The sequence below is a fragment of the Dermacentor albipictus genome, chromosome 9, assembly GCF_038994185.2.
Source record: "Dermacentor albipictus isolate Rhodes 1998 colony chromosome 9, USDA_Dalb.pri_finalv2, whole genome shotgun sequence".
Lineage (NCBI taxonomy): Eukaryota > Metazoa > Arthropoda > Arachnida > Ixodida > Ixodidae > Dermacentor > Dermacentor albipictus.
This window is the reverse complement of record NC_091829.1, coordinates 88547762-88568758: the sequence shown is the minus strand read 5'-3', so window position 1 is coordinate 88568758 and position 20997 is coordinate 88547762. Positions and strand designations below refer to the sequence as shown.

At 52.1% G+C, this 20997-nt stretch overlaps 6 protein-coding genes across 6 annotated transcripts; all 6 read right to left on the bottom strand.

Annotated features, from left to right (window-relative positions):
- Positions 1 to 369: 369 nt before the first annotated feature.
- On the bottom strand, positions 370 to 1269 carry LOC139050151 (antifreeze protein Maxi-like). Its single transcript, XM_070526368.1, has one exon. It carries the CDS (start codon positions 1267 to 1269, stop codon positions 370 to 372), a length of 900 nt encoding a protein of 299 aa, XP_070382469.1.
- A 243-nt stretch (positions 1270 to 1512) lies between these two features.
- LOC139050150 (uncharacterized) lies at positions 1513 to 3466 on the bottom strand. The gene is made up of 4 exons (XM_070526367.1): positions 3201 to 3466; positions 2360 to 2983; positions 1857 to 2178; positions 1513 to 1806 (listed from the first exon to the last, which is right to left on the bottom strand). Exons 1-4 carry the CDS (start codon positions 3464 to 3466, stop codon positions 1513 to 1515), a joined length of 1506 nt encoding a protein of 501 aa, XP_070382468.1.
- Positions 3467 to 3491: 25 nt separating this feature from the next.
- On the bottom strand, positions 3492 to 4010 carry LOC139050149 (antifreeze protein Maxi-like). Its single transcript, XM_070526366.1, has one exon. The coding sequence runs from the start codon at positions 4008 to 4010 to the stop codon at positions 3492 to 3494; it is 519 nt and encodes a 172-aa protein (XP_070382467.1).
- Positions 4011 to 4336: 326 nt separating this feature from the next.
- On the bottom strand, positions 4337 to 5083 carry LOC139050148 (uncharacterized PPE family protein PPE30-like). The gene is made up of 2 exons (XM_070526365.1): positions 4844 to 5083; positions 4337 to 4693 (listed from the first exon to the last, which is right to left on the bottom strand). Exons 1-2 carry the CDS (start codon positions 5081 to 5083, stop codon positions 4337 to 4339), a joined length of 597 nt encoding a protein of 198 aa, XP_070382466.1.
- Positions 5084 to 5108: 25 nt separating this feature from the next.
- On the bottom strand, positions 5109 to 5627 carry LOC139050147 (antifreeze protein Maxi-like). Its single transcript, XM_070526364.1, has one exon. The coding sequence runs from the start codon at positions 5625 to 5627 to the stop codon at positions 5109 to 5111; it is 519 nt and encodes a 172-aa protein (XP_070382465.1).
- A 326-nt stretch (positions 5628 to 5953) lies between these two features.
- Positions 5954 to 11978, bottom strand: LOC139050146 (uncharacterized PPE family protein PPE14-like). Its single transcript, XM_070526363.1, has 2 exons — positions 11913 to 11978; positions 5954 to 6679 (listed from the first exon to the last, which is right to left on the bottom strand). The coding sequence occupies exons 1-2, from the start codon at positions 11976 to 11978 to the stop codon at positions 5954 to 5956; spliced, it is 792 nt and encodes a 263-aa protein (XP_070382464.1).
- Positions 11979 to 20997: the final 9019 nt, after the last annotated feature.

Sequence of the window (20997 nt, the reverse complement as noted above, 5' to 3'; positions counted from 1 at the left end):
AATCGTATATTAAAAAACTTCATTCAAGTCTCATTCCTCGAAAGATGACCACTCCGGCAAGCTGTCACAGAATACCTTGCCATTTACCACTGTACTCCACACGCCACCACGGGGGTCGCCCCAGCAGTTCTGCTGCATGGTAAAATGCCCCGAACCAGGCTGGATATCGTGGGTTTCTCGGCACCAGCATTTGCGGAAGATCCAGCCAAGGAGTTGGCGCGACTTCGTCAAAGGGTTCGGCGGCAGCAGCAAAGCTGCAAGCACTACACGGACAAAAGAAGAGCCGCCAAGAAGACGAAGATAGCCGTAGGCGATTTTGTCCGTGCCAAAAAAACCTCCGTTTGCTTCAAGGGAGACCGCGCATTTTCATCACCAACTGAGGTGATCATCAGGAGGGGACCAGTCTCTTTCCGACTTGGAGACGGCCGTACGTGATATGCCTCCAAGGTTTCCAAGGTTCCGGAGAGGGGGACCAGGCCCACCTGTCACGCCACACGCGGTCTCTTGAGGCGCTGCAGCCTGCCACGCCGCAGCCGCGGTCTCCTGTGGCACCACAGCCTGCCACGCCGCAGCCGCGGTCTCCTCAGGTGCTACAGCCTGCCACGCCGCAGCCGCGGTCTCCTGAGGTGCTACAGCCTGCCACGCTGAAGCCGCGGTCACCTGAGGCACCACAGCCTGCCACCCCGCAGCCGCGGTCTCCTGAGGCGCTACAGCCTGCCACGCCACAGCCGCAGTCTCCTGAGGCACCACAGCCTGCCACGCCGCAGCCGCGGTCTCCTGAGGCGCTACAGCCTGCCACGCCACAGCCGCGGTCTCTTGAGGCGCTACAGCCTGCCACGCCGCAGCCGCAGTCACCTGAGGCACCACAGCCTGCCACACCGCAGCCGTGGTCTCCTGAGGCACCACAGCCTGCCACACCGCAGCCGTGGTCTCCTGAGGCACCACAGCCTGCCCAGCCACAGCCGTGGTCTCCTGAGGCGCCACAGCCTCCCACGCAGCAGCCGCGGTCTCCTGAGGCGCCACAGCCTGCCACGCTGCAGCCGCGGTCTCCCGAGGCACCACAGCCTGCCACGCCACATCCGCGTTCTCCTGAAGCGCCACAGCCTGCCACGACACAGCCTGCCACGCCGCAGCCGCGGTCTCCTGAGGCGCCACAGCCTGCCACCCCGCAGCCGCGGTCTCCTGAGGCACCACAGCCTGCGACGCCACAGCCATGGTCTCCTGAGGCGCCATAGCCTGCCACGCTGCTGCCGCGGTCTCCTGAGGCATCACAGCCTGCCACGCCGCAGCCGCGGTCTCCTGAGGCGCCACAGCCTGCCACGCTGTAGCAGTGGTCACATGAGGCACCAAAGCCTGCCACCCCACAGCCGCGGTCTCCTGAGGCACCACAGTCTGCCACGCCGCAGCCGCGGTCTCCTGAGGCAGCTCAGCCTGCTACGCCACAGCCGCCGTCTCCTGAGGCGCCACAGCCTGCCACACTGCAGCCGCGGTCTCCTGAGGCGCCAGAGCCTGCTATGCTGCAGCCGCGGTCTCCTGAGGCGCCAGAGCCTGCCACGCCGCAGCCGCGGTCTCCCGAGGCACCACAGCCTGCCACGCCGCAGCCGCGGTCTCCCGAGGCACCACAGCCTGCCACGCCACAGCCGCGGTCTCCCGAGGCGCCACAGCCTGCCACGCCACAGCCGCGGTCTCCTGAGGCACCATAGCCTGCCACGCCGCAGCCGCCGTCTCCTGAGGCGCCACAGCCTGCCACGCTGCAGCCGCGGTCTCCTGAGGCGCCCGAGCCTGCCACGCTGCAGCCGCGGTCTCCTGAGGCGCCAGAGCCTGCCACCATCAGCCGCGGCCTCCTTAGGCGCTACAGCCTGCCACGCCACAGCCGCGTTCTCCTGAGGCACCACAGCCTGACACGCCGCAGCCACGGTCTCCTGAGGCACCACAGCCTGCCACCTCGCAGCCGCGGTCACCTGAGGCACCACAGCCTGCCACGCCGCAGCCGCGGTCTCCTGAGGTACCACAGTCTGCCACACCGCAGCCGCGGTCACCTGAGGCACCACAGCCTGCCACACCGCAGCCGCGGTCACCTGAGGCACCACAGCCTGCCACGCCGCAGCCGCGGTCTCATGAGGCACCACAGTCTGCCACGCCGCAGCTGCGGTCTCTGAGGTGCCACAGCCTGCCGCGCTGCAGCCGCAGTCACCTGAGGCACCACAGCCTGCCACGCCGCAGCCGCGGTCTCCTGAGGCACCACAGCCTGCCACGCCGCAGCCGCGGTCTCTTGAGGCACCACAGCCTTCCAAGCCGCAGTCGCGGTCTCCTGAGGCGCCACGCCACAGCCGCGGTCTCCTGAGGCACCACAGCCTACCACGCCACAGCCGTGGTCTCCTGAGGCGCTACAGCCTGCCACGCCGCAGCCGCGTTGTCCTGAGGCGCCACAGCCTGCCACGCCGCAGCCGCGGTCAACTGAGGCACCACAGCCTGCCACAACGCAGCCCCGGTCTCTTGAGGCACCACAGCCTGCCGCGCCGCAGCCGCGGTCTCCTGAGGTACCACAGCCTTCCACGCCGCAGCCGCGGTCTCCTGAGGCGCCACAGCCTGCCACGCCGCAGCCGCGGTCTCCTGAGGCACCACAGCCTGCCACGCCGCAGCCGCGGTCTCTTGAGGCACCACAGCCTGCCAAGCCGCAGTCGCGGTCTCCTGAGGCGCCACGCCACAGCCGCGGTCTCCTGAGGCACCACAGCCTACCACGCCACAGCCGTGGTCTCCTGAGGCGCTACAGCCTGCCACGCCGCAGCCGCGTTGTCCTGAGGCGCCACAGCCTGCCACGCCGCAGCCGCGGTCAACTGAGGCACCACAGCCTGCCACAACGCAGCCCCGGTCTCTTGAGGCACCACAGCGTGCCGCGCCGCAGCCGCGGTCTCCTGAGGTACCACAGCCTTCCACGCCGCAGCCGCGGTCTCCTGAGGCGCCACGCCGCAGCCGCGGTCTCCTGAGGCGCTACAGCCTGCCACGTTACAGCCGCGGTCTCCTGAGGCGCTACAGCCTGCCACGCCGCAGCCGCGGTCTCCTGAAGCAACACAGCCTGCCACGCCGCAGCCGCGGTCACCTGAGGCGCCACAGCCTGCCACGCCGCAGCCGCGGTCACCTGAGGCGCCACAGCCTGCCACGCCGCAGCCGCGGTCACCTGAGGCACCACAGCCTGCTACGCCGCAGCCGCGGTCTCTTGAGGCACCACAGCCTGCCATGCCGCTGCCGCGGTCTCCTGAGGCGCCACAGCCTGCCACGCCGCAGCCGCGGTCACCTGAGGCACCACAGCCTGCCACGCTGCAGCCGCGGTCTCCTGAGGCACCACAGCCTGCCACGCCGCAGACGCGGTCTCCTGAAGCAGCACAGCCTGCCACGACGCAGCCTCGGTCTCTTGAGGCACCACACCTGCCACGCCGCGGTCTCCTGAGGCAACACAGCCTGCCATGCCGTGGCCGTAGTCTCCCGAGGCGCTACAGCATGCCACCCGCAGCTGCGGTCTCCTGAGGCGCTAGAGCCTGCCACATCGCAGCCGCGGTCTCCTGAAACACCACAGCCTGCCACGTCGCAGCCGCGGTCAACTGAGGCACCACAGCCTGCCACGACGCAGCCGCGGTCTCTTGAGGCGCCGCAGCCTGCCACGCCGCAGCCGCGGTCTCCTGAGGCGCCACAGCCTGCCACGCCGCAGCCGTGGTCTCCTGAGGCGCCACAGCCTGACACGCCGCAGCCGCGGTCTCCTGAGGCACCACAGCCTGCCATGGCGTAGCCGCGGTCCCCTGAGGCGCCACAGCCTGCCACGCCGCAGCCGCGGTCAACTGAGGCACCACAGCCTGCCACGCCGCAGCCGCGGTCAACTGAGGCACCACAGCCTGCCACGACGCAGCCGCGGTCACCTGAGGCACCACAGCCTGCCACGACGCAGCCGCGGACTCTTGAGGCACCACAGCCTGCCACGGCGCAGCCGCGGTCTCCTGATGCGCTATAGCCTGCATTCCACAGCCGCGGTCTCCTGAGGCACCACAGCCTGCCACGCCGCAGCCGCGGTCTCCCGAGCCGCCACAGCCTGCCACGCTGCAGCCGCGACCTCCTTAGGCGCTACAGCCTGCCACGCCACAGCCGCGGTCTCCTGAGGCGTTAGAGCCTGCCACGCCGCAGCCGCGGTCTCCTGAGGCACCACAGCCTGCCACGCCACAGTCGCGGTCTCCTGAGGCGCCACGCCGCAGCCGCGGTCTCTTGAGGCACCACACCTGCCACGCCGCAGCCGCGGTCTCCTGAGGCAACACAGCCTGCCATGCCGCAGCCGTAGTCTCCTGAGGCGCTACAGCATGCCACCCGCAGCTGCGGTCTCCTGAGGCGCTAGAGCCTGCCACACCGCAGCCGCGGTCTCCTGAAACACCACAGCCTGCCACGCCGCAGCCGCGGTCTCCTGAGGCAGCTCAGCCTGCCACGCCACAGCCGCGGTCTCCTGAGGCAGCACAGCCTGCCACGCCACAGCCGCGGTCTCCTGAGGCAGCACAGCGTGCCACGCCACAGCCGCGGTCTCCTGAGGCGCCACTGCCTGCCACGACACAGCCGCGGTCAACTGAGGCGCCACAGCCTCCCACGCAGCAGCCGCGGTCTCCTGAGGCGCCACAGCCTGCCACGCTGCAGCCGCGGTCTCCTGAAGCAACACAGCCTGCCACGCCGCAGCCGCGGTCACCTGAGGCGCCACAGCCTGCCACGCCGCAGCCGCGGTCACCTGAGGCGCCACAGCCTGCCACGCCGCAGCCGCGGTCACCTGAGGCACCACAGCCTGCTACGCCGCAGCCGCGGTCTCTTGAGGCACCACAGCCTGCCATGCCGCTGCCGCGGTCTCCTGAGGCGCCACAGCCTGCCACGCCGCAGCCGCGGTCACCTGAGGCACCACAGCCTGCCACGCTGCAGCCGCGGTCTCCTGAGGCACCACAGCCTGCCACGCCGCAGACGCGGTCTCCTGAAGCAGCACAGCCTGCCACGACGCAGCCTCGGTCTCTTGAGGCACCACACCTGCCACGCCGCGGTCTCCTGAGGCAACACAGCCTGCCATGCCGTGGCCGTAGTCTCCCGAGGCGCTACAGCATGCCACCCGCAGCTGCGGTCTCCTGAGGCGCTAGAGCCTGCCACATCGAAGCCGCGGTCTCCTGAAACACCACAGCCTGCCACGTCGCAGCCGCGGTCAACTGAGGCACCACAGCCTGCCACGACGCAGCCGCGGTCTCTTGAGGCACCGCAGCCTGCCACGCCGCAGCCGCGGTCTCCTGAGGCGCCACAGCCTGCCACGCCGCAGCCGTGGTCTCCTGAGGCGCCACAGCCTGACACGCCGCAGCCGCGGTCTCCTGAGGCACCACAGCCTGCCATGGCGTAGCCGCGGTCCCCTGAGGCGCCACAGCCTGCCACGCCGCAGCCGCGGTCAACTGAGGCACCACAGCCTGCCACGCCGCAGCCGCGGTCAACTGAGGCACCACAGCCTGCCACGACGCAGCCGCGGTCACCTGAGGCACCACAGCCTGCCACGACGCAGCCGCGGACTCTTGAGGCACCACAGCCTGCCACGGCGCAGCCGCGGTCTCCTGATGCGCTATAGCCTGCATTCCACAGCCGCGGTCTCCTGAGGCACCACAGCCTGCCACGCCGCAGCCGCGGTCTCCCGAGCCGCCACAGCCTGCCACGCTGCAGCCGCGACCTCCTTAGGCGCTACAGCCTGCCACGCCACAGCCGCGGTCTCCTGAGGCGTTAGAGCCTGCCACGCCGCAGCCGCGGTCTCCTGAGGCACCACAGCCTGCCACGCCACAGTCGCGGTCTCCTGAGGCGCCACGCCGCAGCCGCGGTCTCTTGAGGCACCACACCTGCCACGCCGCAGCCGCGGTCTCCTGAGGCAACACAGCCTGCCATGCCGCAGCCGTAGTCTCCTGAGGCGCTACAGCATGCCACCCGCAGCTGCGGTCTCCTGAGGCGCTAGAGCCTGCCACACCGCAGCCGCGGTCTCCTGAAACACCACAGCCTGCCACGCCGCAGCCGCGGTCTCCTGAGGCAGCTCAGCCTGCCACGCCACAGCCGCGGTCTCCTGAGGCAGCACAGCCTGCCACGCCACAGCCGCGGTCTCCTGAGGCAGCACAGCGTGCCACGCCACAGCCGCGGTCTCCTGAGGCGCCACTGCCTGCCACGACACAGCCGCGGTCAACTGAGGCGCCACAGCCTCCCACGCAGCAGCCGCGGTCTCCTGAGGCGCCACAGCCTGCCACGCTGCAGCCGCGGTCTCCCGAGGCACCACAGCCTGCCACGCCACATCCGCGTTCTCCTGAAGCGCCACAGCCTGCCACGACACAGCCTGCCACGCCGCAGCCGCGGTCTCCTGAGGCGCCACAGCCTGCCACCCCGCAGCCGCGGTCTCCTGAGGCACCACAGCCTGCGACGCCACAGCCATGGTCTCCTGAGGCGCCATAGCCTGCCACGCTGCTGCCGCGGTCTCCTGAGGCATCACAGCCTGCCACGCCGCAGCCGCGGTCTCCTGAGGCGCCACAGCCTGCCGCGCTGTAGCAGTGGTCACATGAGGCACCAAAGCCTGCCACCCCACAGCCGCGGTCTCCTGAGGCACCACAGTCTGCCACGCCGCAGCCGCGGTCTCCTGAGGCAGCTCAGCCTGCTACGCCACAGCCGCGGTCTCCTGAGGCAGCACAGCGTGCCGCGCCACAGCCGCGGTCTCCTGAGGCGCTACAGCCTGCCGTGCTACAGCCTCCTTCTCCCAGGACGCAGGCACTGTGTCCTGGTATACCGCTGCAGCAGTCAACGAGCCCGTCGCCAGTGCGACGTCCACGCGGCCGACCCCAGAGCGCCGGCCACCGGCCTGACTCAAAGACTATCAGACCAATTAGTTCGCAGTCTGTCATTGTGTACACAGGTTGTAAATATGTGTAAATAAGTACAGTGTGCATGCTTTGGGGTTTTCGTTACTAATACTTACTTACAACTAACCACTAAAAATGTGGGAGGGAGTATGTTATATTCAGTTTCGTTACTCATTTCAGTTCTTTATTCCCCAGGGGGCGTTTCTGTTCTTCAATATATATTTGGTCGTATATGCTAAATAAAGGGCTTTTTACTTCGGGGCAGCTGGAGTCTGAGTTCCACCTTCGGTCAATACCACAGTCATGGCCTTCTTTGTAAAAATTGCCATAAATGCACAATTTGTTGTTACCTTGAAGGTTCATTTTTCAAGATGGAGGTGCTCGTTTCGTCGGCGTTTGCGAGGTCCACAACATCCCAGCTTTGCGAGTGGTACACGTTTCGAGAAAATGTAAGCCATTTAGTGGTTAGCGTTTTTTTCAGTCTGGAAGGAATATCCCACAAAATCAGCCTTTATGTTCGTATGTGCAAAAATAGGTACCGTTAAACCGGAATATTGGTATGACATTTTTTTTCAATATACCCTGGCAAAATGTCGACCCCCGTCTTATATACCGTTCACTTTTTACTGGCTTATACCGGTTTCTTATATTTTTTTATTTGAAGTTTTCTATACTCCCTCTTTTTCACCAATGTTACGCCCACGCGCACTAGCGGACGTTTTTATATGCACATACGTGCATTTTTTCACCATACAATGTGCAGGTCATAAAACTACTCATTTAAATCCTTATTATAATCTTTCAGCATAAAATTGAGATTGTCACAGTTGTCAATCCAGACGAAACTTGTGGTGTCCAACACCAAAAAAAAACAGAAATTCCCATTTTCCTACAGGTACAATAATGTATCTTGAAGAAATTATATTTAGGACTGTTTTCTCACAGCACATTGCCATACGTAAATACAGTAGGGAACAAAAAGATATGATAGTTAGAATTTAGGTCCTGCTTGCTAATACTTGCATTTTAGCATTGCAGAATTTAGGTCCTGATTGCAATATTTTGGGCGGCCCTGACAGCTATGGCTGTCAGGGCCACCCAAAATATTGCTGGTGGGCATGAGATTCACGCACCTGTCTGTTTCCCTGTCAACAGTGTTCAACATCATGATTACAATATTTATTTAGGAGAAATAAATGAAAAAGAACCCGAGTTTTGAGCACAGTGAGCATCACATTTATGGGTGAAAGGCACAGCCAGATTCTTTTTACATGCGTTCGAAAAAAATTCCATGCATCCCCTGTTTTTTCACTTTCAAAAGCTCACAAAGTGCTTACTTTATTGCAAAAGTTTGATGGGGAATAGAACCAAAGAATAGTTCCCATGAAATAAACAATGTTGTATTTCCACAAATATAAGTATTTGTGTTTCTTACAGCATACCATCATTGAATACAGCTTAGTATACACATTAAGCACTTCAAAAACAAATATAATGCTGTTAACAAATCCCTGTCTTGCGCTGAGGTCTGCTACGAGAGGTGCACTTTCTATTCATTATCTGTACATGTCTGGTCGTTGGCGTTAGTGATAGAAGTAAATTCTTCGTAGCATGTCAACACGGCCATTTTCACTTTGACGAGCATCGGTGCAATGCAGTTCGTGCTCTTCGCAGACACATGTATGGGACCATACACAGTTGAGTAAAAATTAGAATCAGCATATCCATAACGCTCATTGTAGCAGCATGACGTGCAATGTAAAGTGTGAATCACTACCATGCCCAATGTGAAAATGTGCCTGTTGGCATTGTGCCACTATTGTCTGTAACTAGTGCCTACCAAAACCACGTTGCTGCAGTTCTCTGCCACTAGCTTGAGAGACAAAGTAGCGCCAAGTGGGGCGATGTCTTTCTAAAACATACTGTACGTGAAAATATAAGGAAAATGGCAATACTCAAAGCAGAAAGTTGCTATATCAAGGCTACATAAACGTAGCATTTTCATAGCGCTGTTGCAAATATTCTATCCATGAAATATCTATGCCGACTGCCTATGAACACAGCATCACGGGTAAATCACGATGACAACAAAATACGTGATTCTTGTAGTCTGAGGGATGAATTCATTTGCCTGTTAATCATTAATGCTCTAGGGTGCTTGCCAATCAGCTTGAGAAATTGAAAATCGGCTATTGGCGTGCCGATGGGGTTGAACTAGCAGTTGGCACCGCTATAGAAAAACCAGTTGTGCTGGTGTAAAATCAACTTAGAGCTTACCCTACTCTGCGATGGCTCAATGCAAAAGGATGTGATCCAGGTTGAAGCACACGCCACACAACCAGTCTACAAGCATGAAACAGGAAACTTTATTGAAGAACAACAAGAACAGGTTCATAAAACGACAGGCAGAACATAACGTAGTAATTTGGGAACAGGTACCTCTTATTGTCATCAAAGATCTATAGAAGCAGAATGGGGCTAGTCAATATCAAAAGACACATATTGTAATCTATGGAACCGCAGAGCTGTCATACATTGCATCTAAAATACTTAAATTACTGAGATCACATTTGCAACTGATGCTAGATCTGATTTAGGTGATTCTAGATCTCTACACACTAAAACCATAATAGCAAGCTTCAGATTACCATAAATAATGTATCACAATAACTTTCTGTGAACCAGTTTGGTTTTCTAGTGTTTGTGTCATGACCAGGGGTCCTTTTGAATGCGCTAACTGGTACAACAAATAATTGGTGACGACTGCAATCAGCAATACCATATCTAACCAATCCTTCATAAAGTAAGGCAAAGTGTTCTTTAGTATGTGTAATCGTGTCATGCGGACTATTTGCCTTCTCATGGTGCATTCGCCCTGCCCAAGCCGATATCACAAATTGGAAGGGTCGCACACGCAGCCAATCTTGGAGCAAGTCCCCCGAAAACACAAACGTGCACTGCTGCAAGCACTCGTACCATGTGCCCATGAGTGGCCGACTATACAGCCCCGTATGTCTCTGAGACCACTTTATTACACCAGGCCAACAAAGGCACAACATGCTTTCGAAGTTGAAAATCACAAACTTCTTCAGCCCTTTCAAGCAGCATGAACATGAAATTTGAGCCAATGTTGATATGGCTCAGTAAAGGTGAGGCCTAATGGAGTCGAGTTTGTGCACTCGCTACCGGCAGATATGAAATTTTCTGAAAAGTAAGCATTTAGGATAAAGGGAGCTATTTTTATTGTTTAGTTCTTGCCTGAGACCATTTTATTATACCAGGCCGACAAATGCACAAACAAATTAATCTAAACATGCTTTCGAAGTTGAAAATCATAAACTTCATCAGCCCTTTCAAGCCACATGCACATGAAGTTTGAGCCAATGTTGATATTGCTCAGTGAAAGTTAGGCCAAGTGAAGTCGAGTTCGTGCACCCGCTACCGGTAGACGTGAACTTTTCTGAAAAGTAAGCAGTTAGAATAAAGGTAACTATTTTTATAGTTTAGTTCTGGCCTTAGCAGTTTGAAATCAAATGCTCTTCGCACATCGCTGTGTTGAGTCAACGTTCCCGAAGGGTGCCAATCTCATTCACTGCATAGATAGGTGGGTCTGTATTTATAAACACACATTTATTAGTTCCAAAAATGCCCTGTCTACCTCTGCATGAAACAGTAAACAAGACACGGTGCACACATTAAAGCAACAGAATCAAACGCATCGCTCAGTTGCCTACACTGTCGGCGATGGCGCCCACAATTTCACAAGAGAACTACATGGCCTATCAATGAGCTCTTCTGTGAGCATAGTTTTCTCTAATGATACTACATGAAACGCTCAAAGTTTAACTATGATGAAGTTAGAGAAGGTGAGAATATGGTAAAACAATCTAATATATAAATATTCGGTTCACAGTCGCCATTTTCTAAAGTGCGTTAGAGGCTTTCATAAATTGGCGTTTCTTGATCAGGTCTTTCATCTCCTGCGATTATTTACTGGTATCCTGCCTAACGGAGTTACCACCGACTTCCATTGCGCAATCCTTAATGATGCCCACAAGATTGTCGTTCATTGCTTCAACACTGAGTCGAGTGTGAAATTTGGAACGCGGACTCCATCACATCTGTACAATACACTCTACACTATCATCCTTCGACAGCTCGTACCAATTCTCGCGCAACGAGGATGCGTACAAATTATCTCATTTGCCACCTGCCAGCTTTGTCGAACTTCCAAAATTGCTTACTGATGGCATTGACAGTCGCATAACCATTGAACACCAGTGATTGTGAGGAGTTGTGCACAAGGCCTTTGTCTGTGGGCAGCTATTTTCAGTTTTCTCTAATGATACTACATGAAACGCTCAAAGTTTAACTATGATGAAGTTAGAGAAGGTGAGAATATGGTAAAACAATCTAATATATAAATATTCGGTTCACAGTCGCCATTTTCTAAAGTGCGTTAGAGGCTTTCATAAATTGGCGTTTCTTGATCAGGTCTTTCATCTCCTGCGATTATTTACTGGTATCCTGCCTAACGGAGTTACCACCGACTTCCATTGCGCAATCCTTAATGATGCCCACAAGATTGTCGTTCATTGCTTCAACACTAAGGTCCTCTTCTTGAGTTAAAGCCGAATACCTGTTCTGTAGCTTGATCTGCAATTCCTATATTTTCCCTCTTACAGCTAACTCATTGATCGGCTTCTTATGTACCAGTTTCTTCCGTTCCCTTCTCAGGTCTAGGGTAATTCGAGTTCTTACCATCCTGTGGTCACTGCAGTGAACCTTGCTGAGCATGTCCACATATAGTATGATGCAAGGGTTAGCGCAGAGTATGAAGTCTATTTCATTTCTAGTCTCGCCGTTCGGGCTCTTCCACGTCCACTTTCGACTATCCCGCTTGCGGAAGAAGGTATTCATTATCCTCATAATATTCTGTTCCGCAAACTCTACTAATAACTCCCCCCTGATGTTCCTAGTGCCTATGCCATATTTCTCCACTGCCTTGTCTCCAGCCTTCTTCTTGCCTACCTTGGCATTGAAGTCGCCCATTAGTACAGTGTAGTTAGGTTTCACTCTACCCATCGCCGATTCCATGTCTTCATAGAAGCCTTCGACTTCCTGGTCATCATGACTGGATGTAGGGGCGTAGACCTCTACAATCTTCATTTTGTACCTCTTATTAAGTTTCACAACACGCACACAACACAACAAGACCTGCCACCCTCTCGTTAATGCTATAGAATTCCTGTATGTTACCAGCTTAATTCTTATTAATCAGGAATCCAACGCCACAGGACGTGCCCGCTTTTTAGCACTGTATATGCTTCTTTTGGCCTCCTAACTTCACTGAGCCCTATTATGTCCCATTTACTGTCCTCTAATTTCTCAAGTAGTACTGCTAGACTCGCCTCACTAGATAACGTTCTAGCGTTAAACGTTGCCAGGTTCCTATTCCAATGGCAGCCTGTCCGGAGCCAGTGATTCTTAGCACCCTCTGCTGCGTTACCGTAGCAAACAATATGTATGCACTTGCAAGAATGCGATATGATATAAACACCACACGCTGTCATGCCGGTGAGGAGCCGCACATGTAGCGAACATTAGATTAGAAGGTGGCAGTCTTTCGATGTCTCACAGGTCCCGCGAATAACACGCTTCAGATTTCAGAAATGGGAAAAAAGCGACGTTATTGTATGTAGCACGAGAGAATGCATTCCTTTAGGCTGAGTGATAGCCGGCCGCATACTTCAGCAGAGGGCACCCCAAAAGTGAGCATCGCCAACCTGCAGCGAGCCGCAACTGTACCACTTCGCAACCGCCATTTACCCGAACAACGTTTTCGCTTCAATGTCCGTTCGAATCTGTCGCATTTCTTTACTGCAGCTTCTCTGTTAGCCCTCTTTAAGGCAAAAATGCTAGGTGCCCATTTCGAGTGGTTCAGGAATGGAGACGGAGCGCCTGAGTTGACAAAATATAACCGCAGGCAATGTAACAGTTGCACGAATGTAACATTAGCATGCCTAAAAGCTCTTCGTAACAATAAAATCCCACTTACTAGTGATGAATTGTAGGCCACAAATCCTGCTGCTGTCTGAGGGCTGCCATTTTGTCGGCGCATAGCTTGCACCCATGCTTTCCGACGAGTGTTTTTTCTTGCGGAAAATAAAAAAAATCTACGCCGACGCCTTTCGTCGCGTGCTTGGTGCACCCAACAGCGCAACAACTAACCACTATGCTAAACGCGGTAGATAAACGCCCGCAAAACGAAGCAACACCAGCGTGAAGTTGCGCTTGCGCGGCCCCACTACACACGGAGCACTGAAATATTTTGCCAATCAGCCGTAGACTACAACCAGCCATAAACTACAAAGCGCGGAAGAGGAGTCCTGCTGAATCACATTCTTCACACATATCTCGTTCCATGTCCATTGCGTCATTGCACACTTCCGTGGTGTTGTAGTAGTGAAAATGCGCTACAATTGATAGAGAATCCAGGAGGCTGATGAACGGGAAGAAGGCAGACACTTGCAGAAGGCCTCATATAAACAATATGACTTTTTGAGCACCATGGTTAGGTGAGGTGCTATTGTTACGACGTCTTTCAAAAATCCCCCACAATGTGAACAGAGGCAGACAAAAAGCATACAGTAACTCTACTGAAGTTGTCTAACCCTGCGTAAGCATACCTCCAGATTTCAGTTAACAGATCCTCAAATTTCTTGTTAGCCCACCCTCAAGTTTGAGATTTACAGTTACCCGACCCCTAAGTTTCAAGTTGGCCCACCATCAGATTTAACTAGACCAAGCCCCACATATCAGGCTGGCCTACCTACAAAAATCAGTTAGCTCGCCTCTAAAGTTCTAGTTGGCCTAACGCCAACATTAACTTGACCCAATTCCAAATATCAGTTAGACCACCCTCAAATTTCAAGTTGGCTCCCCTCCAAATTTCAGGTTGGGCCACCCCCAAATTTGAATTTGACCAACCGCTAAATTTTAAGTTGACCCGCAGCCGAATTGAAGTGGCCCACCCCGAAATTTAGGTTGGCTCGCACCTAAATTTCTGATGGCCCACTTTAACATCTCAGTGGACCACCCACATGTTTCAAGTTGGCCAAGTCACAAGATTTAGTTAACCCACCCCTAATATAAGCTTTCTTTTCACATGCACTTTCTATGGGGTCCTGTGTATCCGTATTAATATGCACAAATCTGATAATTCGGGTACTGTCACTGATCGATTCTTTTGTTTCAGTTGTTCTTATTGCTTTTAATGCTACCAATTATCTATATTCGCACTATTATAAGATTTAAATGTCTTCGCAAATTACGCATTTTTGTGCAGATACAAGACATCACACATTTCGCATGACATAGATTGCGATGGCACTCGCCAAAGAATGCGTACAATTTAAAATGCGGGCAACTTGGCAAAGGTGAAAGCGTTGATAATCTCGGGACAGCACTCACCTAAATATAAAAGATAATTTTAAAAACCATAACATTGACAGGGTAGCCAAATATTCAGACAAATTATTCGGCTGCAGGACTAGTTCAGCTGATACATGATGTTAGGAAGTAAGGTGAGAATTGTCAGCCAGTGTTGAAGAGAGGTCCAGAAGGTCCTGTGACCTACACCAGAGCCCGCGAACCTCGGGCGCCTGCACATACAAGCGAGATGCCGGGTCGCCAGCCGTTACAGGCTGAGTCGAGTGTGAAATTTGGAACGCGGACTCCATCACATATGTACAATACACTCTACACTATCATCCTTTGACATCTCGTACCAATTCTCGCGCAACGAGGATGCGTACAAATTATCTCATTTGCCACCTGCCAGCTTTGTCGAACTTCCAACATTGCTTACTGATGGCATTGACAGTCGCACAACCATTGAACACCAGTGATTGTGAGGAGTTGTGCACAAGGCCTTTGTCTGTGGGCAGCTTTTTTGGCATTCGCTATTTATTAGTCTACACTGCGGTTACGGTATAAAGGTGGAATGTCCATATGGTATAAAATATGGAGTGCAGACAAATACTGCAGGTGCTACTGCACAATCATCTTAAAAACCGCGGTCCTCTTTCATGCACGTCAATATCCGTGACCGGACAGTACTTGGACAACTGAAGTACTGCATATGTCATGCCCAAAGGTGTACAAACCAAGTAGCCACCAAATGGGACGGGATATGGTGAGCAGCTTAGGCCATAGCGTGCTAACGTACGACGACGCAGAGACATTTTGCACAATTATAATGCCATGCCTTTCGCTTCAAGGTGCAAAACCAGCTTATCCATGTATCCATCTCAATAGCTAAGCACATCTCGATTTGCAGCTGCTGTGATAGCCCATGACTGCGCGTAGCAAAGTCGCTAGGAAAATAAGTGGGGGCACCTTAACGACACCGATAGGTTAAAGTCAAAGGCAATCTCGTAGACGCTGTGTGACATTCCGACGCTAAGAATGCTTGCCGGCTGAAGAAAAGCTGCCGCGGGGTGCTCACGATGATTACCCTAGCCCGTTTACTCCGTAGTACAGAACCAAAAACCCTGGCTGCATTTCGGGAAGCCTATCAAAAACCAGAATGAATCATCGCCCGTCGCCACTAAAGCTTCTTAGGATAAGTCATTTCCAGGCGACGAGCAGCTTCGCTTTATGAAGAACACTGATAACACCTGCGGGACAAGCTTGGTGCTGAAGTTCGGTCCGAAGGGATAGCTTTTATTTCTTTTACTTTTCTTTTACGGAGTATAGAAACACAGGGGAAAAGAATCACAGCAAAGGGGAAGACAAATGAGGCCATAATCAAGCACAGCGCTATGGGGATATAATAGGTACAAATTGCTTTGTGGTATGTGGAAAGGTGTAATGGATTCGGGACTTAAATTTCGAAATGCGGTTGCTTACTTGTAATTAGAAGTGGAATTGAGACTCGCCCACCATTGGGCGCTCCCGGCAAGACTACCAATGAAGCTGTGCAGGGTGATATAGGCTGGACAAGCTTTGAAGTGAGAGAAGCTCACAGTAAAGTTGATTATGAAGAGCGACTAAGGAACATGGAAGAAAATAAATGTGCTGGGAGAGTCTTCAGGTAGTTCCACAGGAAAAACATTGATTCACAGTGGAGGAAAAGAGCTAGTAAGTTTACCAGAAAGTATGCGACCTGTATGGCGAGCACCTGGCATCAAAGAACGCCAAGCGGAAAGTCAGACCGGGTGAGTTAATCTCATTGGTGGCGGCAATGAAAAACAAACATGCTATGATAACCTCTGAAGAGAAAAAAACGAAATCAGGAAAGAAACAATTTATAATAACTCAAAGGGAAACTCATTACTTTTCGAAGCGAGATCAGGAAGTCTCAGAACACGCACCTACAAAGCGAGATATAGGAAGGAATAAGAAACAACTGATTGCTGCGGTATAACTAGGGAAATGATTGAACATGTTTTATTAGAACGTAAACATATCTACCCAGTGGTGGTTTGAGGCTTATTTGGCCTCTTGGAAGCTTTTGAGTTCAGCGATAGCAGGAGGAAAGTTAGATGTCGGCAACAGAGAATAGTAAAACGCGATTGGGAGTTTAGTTCCAGATAAGCTGGGTGATCAAAAATAACGGAGCGATACAAAAACAAATTTCCCAATAGCTGTTCAAAAAGTTATATACTGGAAATTGTCCTTGTGTGCAGATTTTTTGTGTGCGCAATCCCAGGCAGGGCATTAACAAGAATTATAACAAGGTCTCTCTGGCGCAACCCACCATCCCGTCTCAAAGGGGACGGTTATCGCATAGGGCGAGCCATCAACTCATCCATCTATCCATTCATTCATCCGCAGCAGCGGCAGCTCAGCGGTCGAAAGATAGAAAGGAGTACCGTATATCTCGGCTTCGTGGATCTGCGGCTGCGCGATAATGAATAAGTAAACGCTTCTTGCGAATAGAATTGATTCAAACCGTGCTACATACGCATGCACATTATTCCTTCAAGGCATCCTTCATCCTCGCTAACAGTCTGCAACTCGGCTGAACAAAATTGTCGGTATAATTTGTGTGCACACTTGTTTGTGTGTTTTGTACGAATACATGAGTGTATCGCAATTCTACTCTTTATGCGATCACACAAAGCTTCCCTACATATGGATTGAAACTCGTTGGATTCTTTGCATTTTCGTTCAGCTCCACTAATGCTTTTTTTTTGCAATTTCCTCTGAATGTTAGCACAACTCAATCCCCTGATGTAAATTAGTGGGTGAGGCGGGCATTATTTCTACCACAAAAAATGCTTAATACAATAGTTACTCTACATACGCTAAATATTTCAAACTAGAAATTGAAGCTGGTGAATCTGCAAAGCATGTCCAGATAGAACCAATTCTCAGGACTGTACCAGTTTTGAGATAATAATTTCAAAGCTGCCCGACGAGATGCATTGACGTTCCAGTTACTTTTGTTATTCAATGCGTAACAGAAGTGTTCGCAAAAAATTAAGTGGAATGACCATGAATTTACGAGGTAACATTGATGCCGCATGTCTCAAAACCGGTGCCATCCTCATGATTCATTCCAAATCGTGGTACCTTGCAAACTTACATGTTAGACTTCTTAGCATAAACATATGTGCCAGAATGTAAATACTTTATATTTAGTTAGTTTAACAATGGTAATTATTCAGTTAAGCATTTTAATCTCTCGTAGAAGTAATGGCCACCTCATTGAGTAGTTGGCCTCATTGAGATCAGGGGTAATAGTTGTGCTACTTGCCACCGGCAATTATTAAAACCTTCGTAGAGCTAAAAAAACCAGCATATCTATTGTTATCGACTAATTTTGTAGTACATATGTTTATTAACTGTTTATTCTAAACAAATCAAGCGTGACTTTGCACTCGATTCATTGTTTCCGAGCTTGTGCTTGTCGCAGATAGCAGTTTACTCTGTGTTCCCGGGTGTTGCCTTGTTTCTTTTTATTTGGTTTCTTTGTGTGCGTAAACATTTCTATGTTTATCCAACGAAGACATCAGTATTTCATGTAAGATTATTCGCAATGAAGAAATTACGTATAAAATAACATCAATTTGACATGAAAAAGCCTTCCTGATGACATGTGTCTTACCACTCAGGCGAACGTCTACGCTTGCAGGAAGTGAATATGTCTGAACCATGGAAATCTGTTGTACAGATTGCACAAAAACCAATTTCAAAGGAGAACTGTTTCCACGAAAGGTTAGCTGGAATATTTGGTGACGTTAGAATGAAATCAATCTCTAGGCTCACATGTAAAGCCGACTTAGAGAATTGTATAAAGTTTACGCAAATTCAGATTTTGGCAAGTTTATTGCCAAATGCCCCAAAAACCCTATGCGCTCCGTAGATCGCGGTTTGCGCCTTCCGTTGAGGCTTTGCTTCATTGACCCAAATGCCATCGATCTCTGAGGGTTCATACGTTGCACGTCGCACAAAGCAAAGAGATAACCAGTCAATTAGTTTATAAGGATGACTAAAAAATACGCGGTTTCACATACGACAACGCTTATCTGATTATGGGGCACAATGTCCAGGGGGACTCCAGATTAAATTATACCTCGTGGGTTCTTTGATGTCCACCTAAATCGAAGTACACGGGTGTTCTTCCATTTCGCCCCCACTGCGATGTAGCCGCCATGGCCAGTTTATAGGGAGGATAAGGAGTGAAGAGTGGTGAAAGGGGTCTCATCCTGGTTGATAATAGTTTGACGCGGATGGATGAGGAATTAGAGAGAAATAAGGGCTCTTTTCCATGGGAACAGTCCTGATAACCCTAATAGGCACCGTTAATAATTGATAACAGTCGCATCATGTCCTATAAAGTCAATACAAACAGATATTGGCTGATAAGGGTAAGATTCACAGTGATAAGATTGATACTGACGGATAACGGTTGGTAAAATTCGGATCAAGTCTTATAAGGTTGATTACAGCCGATAAGGGTTGGTGAGGACCAGATCCAGTTTGATAAAGTTTATAACGAGCGATAAAAACTGACAAGGTTTATACTGGTTAGATCAAGTTTCAAAACTTAGAGACCGACCCCGGACTGCTTGAAGATGAGCAAGTGGCACAATGTTTAGGTGGCGCACATAGACAACTCCCAGAGGAGTTCCGGTGTGATATCTTTAGCACATTACATTTCGGTGATTCACCTGCTGCTGTGGCAAGTGCCGCGTTGTACGCCTACTCTGTAGTGTCACGGTCTTCGTGTAATTTTTACTAGTATCTTACCGTGCGTAGTTTTTCCTGCTTTTAGTTTTCATTTAAACTGTACCTTCTTCATCGACTGTATTAGTCTTGGGCGATATTACCTTGCGGGAGTAAACCTTTAGTTTCGGTGATGTGTTTTCTTTTCTTTTGCCGAGTCTAAGGCATTCAAGGTATTCACCAGTTAATATATTTCCTTAAAATACATCAAGTAAACATGCCGTTAGCAGACGCGCTATATAAACACGCGAATGTGTTGTGTTCTGTGTAATTAGCATTTCATTCACACAATTGGATTACCTTCTTGGGTGGCACCTAAACATTCTGATAAAGCAGTATATAATTGCATATTTTATTGTTTCAAGCTTCGCGCACAATCTATTGCTCCATCCATCCTTGAAACAACTGCACGCAGCAGTCAATGGCACGAAAAGACACACAGAAAACACGTATTTTATTAAAACGCAAACTTTCTCAGAGTTCACTTTGAGTTTGCTGAAACATTGATGGTCTCTGCATTCACAGTGTCTCTTCACCTCGAGTATTTTCCTTTCGACTTGCACAGCACTGGGCCTACTTAACATCATTGATGAGTAAATTGAGGCCCAGCGCACTGCACACTATGAGCGGTTCTCACAACCAAGGACCGGGCGGCATATCCTCCGTACCCTGGACGTTCAACACCTTACGCAGCCAGCAGCCAAGGTAGCCATGTCGCGGACCTTCGAGACGCGTTCCTCATCCCTTCCACCCCACGTAATATGGGCCCTGCCTATAATGCAGAACGGCCCGTCGACGGCGCAAGACATCTCAACAAGCGTCACGAGGAAGCCAGACATGTAGCTTACGCATACGCAGCGCAGTACCCACTACTACAAACCATGGCCCTTGCTACGGTCACGGAGCCGAACCATACAACCACCATCTCCATAAGTAACGCACAACAGGAAGAGGGCTAACCCCCGTATGCAGAGATGCAACTTAAGTCAAAGCACATGCTTGACTTGATTTAGATGACGCCTGGCGTTAACGTGCCCAAAGACGCTCACTGCGTTTCCTTCGGCGCGTTCCCGATAGGCGTCACTCGGATCAAGTCAAGCATTTGCTTCGACTTAAGTTGCATCTCTGAATACGGGGGTAAGAAGCTTCCAATGCTGTAGGCTACGCAATGACTGCGGTCTCTTGCATCCCTAACGGCTCTAAGGCCACTATCCGCTACTTCACCTGAAGCCTCATCTCACCACATGCAAACCGCAAACTATCAAGTACGTCCCCATCCCGTCTCTACCGCATTCGGTAAATATAGGGCCCCGGGCCTTTCGGGCCTTGGCGGGATCGAAGCAGCTCACCACGCTGCCCGAGAAATCCTCCACCGGGAGCGACACCCATCATAGTAGCGACGAAGCCCCCCTCCCTCCTCTGATGACCCACCAAAACCCAGCAGGCTGAAGACAAGGCATTCGTCTCGAGGCACGGCTACGCGAAAGACAGAATGGTTACACAAGGTGAAATCCTCATACATTACCGTAAGGTAACAATGAAGTACCCACATCCTCACAAGTCACTCAATAAGCACTACTCCAAAACCTGGGGATCATTACAGACATGCACATTCCCCAAACCCTCGCTGCACAGTCACATCTACCCAGATGTTCGAACACCACAACGCACGAGTTATAACCTCGCGCAAGCCCCGCCAACAATATAGCCGAAGCTGGCATGGCCAGTCTCGCCCAGATGCGTGATTCATATTCATCCCGCCAGGGGCAGCATGACGTCGAGCAGCGCTTGGAAGCCCACGCGGAAAGTCGCCTAACACGGATGCGCGGCAACCAAGATTTCTAGATAATAGAACGATCGTATCCTACATTGCAGGATG